Source organism: Macrotis lagotis, chromosome 3 (genome assembly GCF_037893015.1).
Source record: "Macrotis lagotis isolate mMagLag1 chromosome 3, bilby.v1.9.chrom.fasta, whole genome shotgun sequence".
Lineage (NCBI taxonomy): Eukaryota > Metazoa > Chordata > Mammalia > Peramelemorphia > Peramelidae > Macrotis > Macrotis lagotis.
Genome location: NC_133660.1, coordinates 300,171,736 through 300,182,283, shown reverse-complemented (window position 1 = coordinate 300,182,283; position 10,548 = coordinate 300,171,736). Strand labels below are relative to the sequence as shown.

Sequence of the window (10,548 nt, the reverse complement as noted above, 5' to 3'; positions counted from 1 at the left end):
TAATGTTTTCCTAGTTCTGCTCACTTTACTCAGCATCACTTAGTACAAGATTTTCTACATTTTCTGAAATCTTCTTGCTCATCATTTCTTATGGAACAAAAGCATTTCATTCCATGCATTAAACACAATTTTTCAGCCATTCCCCAGCCGATGAGCAGCAACACCTCAATTTCTAATTCTTTGCCAATAAAAAAGAATTGTTTTATATATATATATATATATATATATATATATATATATATATATATATATATATATATAGGACAAATGAGTCATTTCTTTCTTTTTTATTATCTCATTGGGATCTAGATCTAATAGTTGTATTTCTGTATCAAATGGTATGTAGTTTCATAACCCATTAAGCATAGAGTGCATTAGAGTTCCAGTTTTCCCACAATAGACAATATGATAGGTATGAGGTGGTACCTTAGAGCTGTTTGTATTTGAATTTCTCTAATTCATAGTGAATAAGAGCCCTTTTTCATATGACTGGTTTTTGTTTTTTGAAGCTTCTTGTTCACATAATTTGCCCCAATTATTAATCAATTGGGAATTGACTCATATTCTTCCATGAAAATATATATATATATATATATATATATATATATATATATATATATATATTCTCTACATATTTGAGAAATAAAGTCTTTTCAGAAGCACTGGCTGTAAAAAAAGTGTTACTCTATTTTCCTTCTAATTTTGGTTGCATTTATTCTTCAAAAGAAATAATCTTAAATACATTTTTATGGCTCCCCTTGAAAGTTTAATACTTGCCTATAGTAGGTCTTTAGTAAATGACATTTTAAAAATTACATCTTGTACATTATCTAGTAAAGTGACTAATTTTTCTTTGAAAAGCATATTAAAATCCTTTTTATTTGAATATCATTTTTTTTCATTGTCCACACCTTCTTCATAGCATTCTTCATCTCTGTATTTCTTAGTGTATAGATGAGAGGGTTTAACATGGGTGCAAAAACTGTGTAAAACATTGAGAACTCCTTATCATTTTGGCTGGCACTGGGAGGTGGAACATAGGTGGCAATACAGGGAACAAAAAATAGAACAACCACCATGACATGGGAAGCACAGGTGGACAGGGCTTTACGTCGAGCCTCTGATGAATGGTTCCTAAGGTTGTATAATATGACAATGTAAGATGCCACCAAGGCCAGAAAAGTGGCCAAGACAACCATTCCAGTATTTGCAATGACTAAGATATTGGGGATGCGTGTATCAGTGCAGACAAGTTTTAAAAGGGCTTTCACATCACACACATAGTGATCCACTTGATTTGGGCCACAAAAAGGTAATCGATTGACCATGAACATTTGGGAAAAAGCATGTGAAAAGGCAACTATCCAGGCCATCAAGAGCATCATGTTACATCTCTGTCTATTCACAATTAACATGTAATGCAAAGGTTTACAAATGGCAACATAACGATCAAAGGCCATAGACACCAGAATGAACATCTCGACACCTGAAAGAAAATGAGCAGTAAAGAGCTGAGTCATACAGCAATTATAGGAGATATATTTTTGTTTGGCTATTAAGTCCCTGAGTAGCCTGGGAACCACAGTGGAAGTATAGGCAAGATCCATGTAGGACAAATGACAGAGAAAATAGTACATGGGTTGTTGGATCAAATGACTGCCTACGATAGTGATGAAGATAATAATGTTTCCAAAGAATATGGCAAAATAACAGAACAAGAAGATTACAAAACATATGATTTTGACCTCCTGGCTCTTGAACAGTCCCAAGAGAATGAATTCTGTGACATTGTTCTTATTTTCCATGTATTTGAAATAGAGGACAGCTTCCCAGAAGAATTTTAGCTCATCTGAAATTGAACCAAATATAAAAAATAAGTAAAGGAACTGAGTTTGCAGATTTTTTTGAATAAAGTCTCATTAGAATAATCTGGGGAAAAAATCCATTCTATTATTTGACTTTTTTAACCCATATATTTAAATGGGAAATCAAAAGTTTATCTTTATTTCTTGCCGATGGTGGGCATTCCTCTAAAATTAGATATCTATCTGATATCTTTATGTTATAAGAATCTATTTTTATCCATAAGTTGCATACAAGTTTCAAAAAGTTAATATAACTTTAAAAGATCTAATAATGCCTTAAAATTCCACTTTAATGAATTTCTAAATCATGATATTTTTATAAAAGTATAAAAAAGAAATTCTCAACATTTATTGAAAAAATATGAATAAAAATTTTCAAATATTAAAAAGCAATATGATGCTAGTTGTCAAAAATCCAATATAAAATAGCAGTTTGATACTAGTTTTCAAAATTCTTTTAAATAATTTTCAGAAATCTAGGAGAAAAAAAAAGTATTACTAAACCAACCCTTTCTTCCACTTACCTGATCCATATTAAATGACCAAGTAGTACTCAATGACAAATTCAAAACTTGGAATGAATGCCTAAGGATAGCAAGGAAATATATAAAGTGAGATAAATCAAGTAGCTCCTAACCTGGATGAATTACAAATGTATCAAAGAGTATTTTGCAATGAATTATAGGGCAGCTAAATGGCCCAGTGGATAAAGCACCTAGCCTGGATTCAGGAAGACCTGAGTTCAAATCTGACCTCAGACACTTAATAATTGACTAGCAATATGACATTAGGCAAGTCATTCTTAGCCCCATTGCCTTAAATAAGTAATTTTTTTTAAAATGACATCACCAATATGAATTTATTTCCATTTTTAAAAGAGAAGTGTGGACTAATAAGTGAATGGGTCCCTCTGTTTATCAAAACTTCAGGGACAAAATCAAGAAATAGTACAGGGTTAAGGGAGAAAAAAATAATATTAATTATCATTAATAATAATTAAGGATCATTGGTATTTACTATGATGATTTTAAGAGATCTGGGTTAGAGTATTATTTTTAATCTTTGTAGCAAATAATGTTAGTATGAGATCTGGAGGAAAGGGTATATTCTCTTTGTCTCTCTCTCCTCTTGATTCCTGGATGTATCACCTCATCTCTGGTTTTCCTGAATGAAAATGTCTCTCAGCCCTCACTCATTCTTCTCCCCTCCTTTATTTTCCCTTTTCTCGACCTCAGTGACATCTTATTGCACCTTCTGTTGATCTCACATCTTTGGTTACAATTTACAATTCTCCTTGGATAAAAGTCTTGGTTGTCCAATGCCCCCAAAGCAAACCATTCAAGTGTGGAAGGACATCATTAGAATTTTTCCTGCCACACTTCACTGACATAAACTTCTAGAACCAAGGTCCACTGTCATATATGTATATATATATATATATATATATATATATATATATATATATATATATATATATATATATATATGTAGCTCTCACAGTAGTGCCTTTAATGCATGAAGGCCACTTATTCAAGGTTTCTTGATACGTTAAAGAGTCAGATATGCTTATTTATTAATATCAAGTAAGGCATAAAATATGGAGACATATGCTCACCAGTTCTGGTCACTATTGTCTTAAAGAAGAACCAGAAGAGAAGACAAGATGAAGAGAGGATTCTCTTTAGGTACAGAGGCCCCAAACAGGATGAATGTAATTGCATTTTTTTACATCAATCCCTGGAACAATAGAACTGGCTAGGTGAGGTACATAGCCACCTTTAACAATTAATCTAACTTTATAGACAGAATGGGAGATAAAGAAACAAAACAAAACAAGGAAAATGAAGAGATTTTAATTCAGATTATGATATGAATTGAGAAAGATTTATTGCATAATGTAAATATCTATTTATACAAATCTTTCACAATATATAGATCTACCTTTATTGAACACACAAATACACACAAACACTGGATAATGATGGCTATCTTTTGAAAATTTGATCCCTTTTAATTTATCAACTTCTGAAACAAATAGCTCATCTTATTAATATCATCTTTAAAATGCAGATTGATTGGCTTTGTTTTTTATTTAGATAGAAGCTTCATCTTTTCCATTCAAAAGGGAAAAGAAAATAAAGCATCATCATATAGAATATCACATTAGAAGGATCAGTAGAAACATCTAGGGCCAGAAGAAATATTAATTGGACCTAGTATAACTGCCTCTGTCAATTTTATACATAGAAACTGATGCTCAAAAAATGATTTGCTTAATGTCACATTGACAAAAAACATACAGAATTATAATTTAAGTCCTGATTTAGTCATTACAAGAGCCTTCACCAGACATGTGCATTTAATAGTAAGATCAAAAAATTCAATATGCTTAGAGCCACAGGTCAGGGGGTGGGAAAGTAAGTAAGAAGAGTAGGGTTAAAATCCTAGGACAGTGACTGTAACAAGATGGAGAACAAAGGCAAAGAGACAGAGTGACAACGATGGAGAGAAGCAAGAGATAGAGTTGGGGAACTAGATAGAGACAGACCAAAGCCGAGTTGGTAAGAGAAAGAGAAATCCAATGAAGGAAATTGAAAGCAAATGAGAGAATAAATAAAACTTCCCTATAGGCAAAAGCAGACTACTAAGTTATTCAATTAAATTAAAAATAATTGTATTGATCTATTCTCTCTCTCTTTTTTGTTTTGGCAAGGCAATGGAGTTGTGACTTCCCCCAGGTCACACTGCTAGGCTTTTATTAAGTGACTGAGGCTGGATTTGAACTCAGGTCCTCCTGACTCCAGAACATGTGCTTTAACCACTGCACTAGCTAGCTTCCCCTTAGCTAGTCTTTTGAGAGTAAATGTAGTATAACTGAGTGTGGGAAGTATCTATATTATAATTCAAATATATGTCTTTCATAACTCAAAAATATATTGCATATCACCTTTCATGATTCCTATTTGTGTATCCATCAAAAAGTCACTTTGACTCTGAGTCCATTTGCTCATTTATAAAATTAAAATATTAACATTGTCTTCCTTATCTCACTGAATGGGTCTAAAAAGCAAAGAGCATAATCTGTGTAAATTGCTTTGTAAACTTCAAAAAAATCATTTTCAACATATGTGTAATAATTAATCCTTCAGTACTTAACTTGGTTGTCACTGTTCTTTGGAGTCATCATACCATATCTTTAGTTCTTGTTTGGATATATATTCCAATATATAGAGAGATAAAGACAGAGATAGAGATAGAGATAGAGATTGAGATAGAGATAGAGAGAGAGAGAGATAGATAGAGAGAGAGATAGAGATAGAGATAGAGATAGAGATAGAGATAGAGATAGAGATAGAGATAGAGATAGAGATAGAGATAGAGATAGAGATAGAGATATACATAGATAGAAATAGATATAGATTTAGATATATATATACATAGATATAGATAGATGTATATATGTTTATATGTATATATATATGTATATTTATATGTATATATACATTTATATACATTTACATATTTGGGTATGTACTGTATTGTGTGTGTGTGTGTGTGTGTGTGTGTGTGTGTGTGTGTGTGTGTGTGTTTTCAGGGAGTTTCCTACTTCTTCACAATGTGTCAGCATTGGTGTTTGACTCCATGGTTTCCTTTCTCCGAGGCTCCTCTCCTCACATCACATATTTCCTTTCACCTTGAATTCACTGTATGCAATATGTATTGTTATGCAAAAAGTATTTAATTTGTGGCTAAGTCTGTACTAAGAGCTTGGATAAAAATATAAGCCATGCTCTCAAGGACCATATTTTCTAATTTCCAAGAATGTACAAATAGATAGTATGATCCAGGAAAGCCTACTTTGGCTCAGAGAATTACAGGAAGTCACAGAAAAGTAGAAAGCCATCCATTTAGTGTAGCAGCAGTTGTATTCATTTTATAATTATTCTAGAATCAAAAGAAGATATTAACAAAAATAATAATAATAACAATAACATGTTGGAAGAGGTGCTTATTTTGGGTAGAGAACTCTGTTCTGATTCTAAGTACAACCATAATATATGATTTAACATACAATTCTCCTCTTTCCTTCATTACCCAAGCCTCTCTTTTGTGGATTAGCCATGATAGTTGCAAGAATCTCAGTCTGTCCCTATTTGAGAAAAAGCATCTACCCATCGCTTCGAAAGGGCATGTCCATATATACTTAATTTGTCACTCAGAAAAAAAAAATGGATTGCACAACTGCTGTCCATTCTATTTGTAGAGTTTCCAAATCTCCAATAAAACCTCAGATGGAAGCTAGTTTGGGGTAAATTTCAATGGGTAAAGTATCTCCTAGGGTTAAGCCTCTAGTAGTTACATCAAAAAGGAATCATTAAATTTCTATACCTTCTGAAATGGAATCCACAGAATCCACATATTGAATAATTTCCTTTGCATCATTTCTGATACTTTTTGATATTTCTAAGGGAACAAGACCACAATTGAGAAGTCAATGCTTTTCACCTTGTCTACCAAAAAAAATGTATTTTTCTTCCATTTAAAGGGATGAAATTAAAATTTAAAAAGAGTATGAAAGTTGCCAGGAAATTCAAAAATGATGTTGATTAATCTATAGATTTTACAAATCAGGAAATGAAAGCTCATGGTATGAGTAATTTATTCAATGTCACACACTAATCAAAAGGTAGAGCTGGATTCAAACTCATATTTTAGGATCCATATACAATTTCCCTTGCTTCAAAGAAAATTTAGAGGTTATCAAATATCCCAAAGGAAAACAACAAAGTCTTTTTTTAATTACAAGGCAATATTATTTTTAATGGTTTAAGTCAGAGATATAAGTGAGTGGTTATCTTAATAATATGAATTTATGGGATTAAAAAAAAGACCAAAGTGATATTTGTATAAATATTGTGGAGATGTATAAAAACTCATTAGGCTAAATACATTTTTCCCATAAGTTCAGGATTTATTAGGCATTTATATGCCATATTTTTCTTTGACAAATGATAGCATCAAATGGATAATTTTTTGTGAAGGCAAAGGTAAGTTTCACATCTATACTGAAATTCATACTCATACTTAAATTTGATCTGAGTTTTAAATATTTTTAAATAACTGATCAAATAAAATTTTCATACTATTCATTTTGTAGAAAAGTTTCTAAAATTCTTTATCTATTCAACAGTTCCTTCTTAGCCAATAAAATGTATCTCTAGTTTCTAAAATACAGTATCAATTTTAAAAAGATACCAATAATATAATAATACAAAGGTTTATTTTGACAATAATAGGGCCCATTTAATGGGTCTAGGAACCATTCGAGGATGAACACATTATAATTAAATTTAATGTATTGATTAACAAAGAAAATTGAAGACTTAAGATATTATATAGATGTGGGTATTTTTAACCAAGGGAGTTCTAACTTATTTGACCTTTTTACATGAGGAAAAATTAAAATTCTAAACACTGAGCTGCAATGTGAATATTTTAAAATTACACAGGAAATCGAGAGAAAATATTTCCAGGGATATCAAAAACAATAAATTTGTAAGCCCTTTCTCACTCCACATAAGTAAGTCAATTACTTGAGAAAATTAATTTAAATCATTCCTGATTTTTAAGCATCAAAAATAGCTAAGTGAGGAGACTATAGGAAAGACACAAACATACAAATACACACAGCCACACACAGAGAAACATATATATGATCACAAATTAAACTAAATTATATACTTACTTTTAATGAGATGAGTAAAACTTGATTTTCTACAAATACTTCACAGAGTCCTCAGAAACCAATAACAAGAATGTCTTTTCATTGAATAAAGAGAAGCCTAGGCAAAAGATCAATCTAATAATTTTCCAGGACATGTACCATATGTCATTTTACCAACTACCTGAACCTTAAAATTGATCCTCACATGTTTTAACAACCCTCCCATGCAAAACAATAAACTTCTTCTAGGTTTCCTGGAGTTCTCAGTAATTAGTAAACCAAATGTCCTCTTTATTACACCTTTCTTTAATGTTTAGGAATTTTATGTATTTTATGTATTTATGTATTTTAAACAGATTTTCCTTATTGAAACTTTTTTTAGGTTTTTTTCAAGGCAAATGGGGTTAAGTGACTTGCCCAAGGCCACACAGCTAGGTAATTATTAAGTGTTTGAGACCAGATTTGAACCCAGGTACTCCTGACTCCAGGGCCAGTGCTTTATCCACTGTGCCACCTACCTGCCCCCTCATTGAAACTTTTATCCAGCACATCTCACTCCATCCTATAGGATTCAGAATAATGCTTCATCAAGTAATTCTTTATAAACTAAACAATGATTTGTTATATTATTTTTTCATATTTAAATATATTCCTTATTTACAATAATGAACTTACTAAACACTCTTGATAGTCCCCACAATCTGATTGCCCTCTTCTGGACATTTGATAGTTTATTAGTGTGGTTTTTGAAATGTCAAACCAGAACTTAAGATAGCAGATGCTTAAATAACAGCAATCTATGAGTTTAGCAGGCATGCTTTAAAAGTTTTGAGTTACTCATATAGTGAAAGATTTAATCAGGGTCATAGAAATATAACCTTCAGATCGTGAACAGATGGACAGAGTGCCAAAATGTCACAAGGTGAGGAAGACAGTTTTGCATCTCTATTGTCATAGCCATCAAGACCAAGGCCACAGGACCAACAACTCCACACCTTTCAGTTAGTGAGAAGTAAAGAGCTGAGTCATATCTCAGTATGACTGAGGCAGGACTAGGGGGTTTTTCTAAATTATCTTACTTGGTTGGAGTTGGAACCATATAGAGTTTTTTGTTAAATCTTTGCCATTTTACCCTCTTCAAAACATTGCTTACCATGGTATATTTTGATATAGTAGGAGTCTAATAAATATATGTGGAGTTATACTTGGCGGAAGCATTTATTATAGAGATATTGTACGTTTTTAGACTTCTTTGTAGAGATAACAAATGATTTATCATCTTAATCTGCTAACAAGCCAGGGTTGATTTAGAATCATCTATCCATTTGAAGGACATGATCAGGTTATAGATAAGTGACAATAAATCTATGAACATCTATTGCCACTTGGAATGAATGCCTGACATAACTTCTGCATAATTTTTCTCCAGCATTTCAATCTTCTACCAAGTTTCCTATGAAGATTAAACTGGATTTTTGTGGAGTGCTACTTAAACTATTTTTGGTGCCTAGTAGATTGGAGGTAGAAAGAAAAGGTGCTTTTCTGAATACTTCAAGAGCAAATAGAGGAAAAAATGAAGAATTTTCTTTGTGCATTCATTAGCTATAAATCTTATGGGATGTATTCCAATATGATGAATTCCATATTGAAGTTTGGAAGAGTACTTGCATGTCATGAATTCTCAATCCCTCCCTATACATTGGAGAAAAGTAAGGATCACAAAGTAGTTATTTGATGAATGCCATAGCTATTAAGGACTGGAACTGGTCTTCAAAACTAGATGTTCTGGAATCAATTTCATGTCTTCCTGTCAATAGATTTTTCAAAATCCCAAAGGGAGAAAAAAATGAAGTAGGTTCTGTTGCCTCCTGTTAGGTTATCTCAAAAAACTATCAATGGGATAGAGGAAAGCAATGCATGTGTAGATGGAAGGTTAAATTTGGAAAACTTCTTTTGTTAAAAATGATACTTATAGTGTCCTTGTCTGTGTGTGGGGGGGAAGGCAGAGGGAGAGAAAGAGAAAGAGAGGGAGAGGGAGAGGGAGAAAGTCATCCTTCCTTCCTTACTTCCTTCCTTCCTTCCTTTCTTTCTTTCTTTCTTTCTTTCTTTCTTTCTATCTTTCTTCCTTCCTTCCTTTTCTTTCTTCCTTCCTTCCTCCCTTCTTCCTTCCTTCTTCCTTCCCTCCCTCCTTCTTTCCTTTCTTTCTTTTTTCTCTCACAAACAGAAACTTACAAATGACATGCACCATAACATTATTCATTTTCAAAAGATTAAGTCTCTCAAAGGTACATAAAAATGGAGTAGAGAGTAGTTGACTTTCCCGTTTACATGCATAGTTGTTTTGAAAGTAGCCAAAGCAAAATAATCATTAAAACTGTGAACTTTCTTGTAAGCCCATTAGGAGAAATCCATTGCTCTCTAAGTGCCAGTGATTTCTAGGATGAAGAAAGAAAGCTGCCAGAGTGCGGAAAAATCTTTGATGGAATGATATCAAGCATATGTTACTACATAACTTATAGTTTGACTATCAACATGTAATTGATTTCTCTGAGACTTACATTATTGATAAAGTGAGAATCTGACACATCAAAGATTCCTAGAGCAAGTTAGATGAGATATTTGACAATGAACTTTGAAATATAGAAGTACTCTGCCACTATGAGGTTAACTGAACCTATCCTAAGTGCTTCCTCAAATGTATTAGAGAGGAAAGAATCATCATTTAAAAAGTGAGCATCACAATTTCACAGCTCATAAAAGTTTCATATAACACTTTGCTCATAACAACTGTTTTATATATATTATATTTTCATTCAGATTGCCCCCATGAGTAAGGATAGGGAGGTAAGGAATGGCTAAATGACAAGCAATATGTATGGGAAATAAAGAAAACTACTTTTGAAGAGGATTCCAATACAGAAAATAGAGACAGTTATGGCCCAGGTAATAAGTTTTGCA

The 10,548-nt window shown here is 32.3% G+C and overlaps 1 protein-coding gene across 1 annotated transcript; it reads right to left on the bottom strand.

The window, feature by feature from the left end:
- Positions 1–842: 842 nt before the first annotated feature.
- LOC141519630 (olfactory receptor 4P4-like) lies at positions 843–1,805 on the bottom strand. Its single transcript, XM_074231813.1, has one exon. The coding sequence runs from the start codon at positions 1,803–1,805 to the stop codon at positions 843–845; it is 963 nt and encodes a 320-aa protein (XP_074087914.1).
- Between the last annotated feature and the right edge of the window lie 8,743 nt (positions 1,806–10,548).

Excerpts from the sequence above, each read along its gene's own strand:
- LOC141519630 (XM_074231813.1), bottom strand. The coding sequence starts at position 1,805 with ATGGAAAATAAGAACAATGTCACAGAATTCATTCTCTTGGGACTGTTC.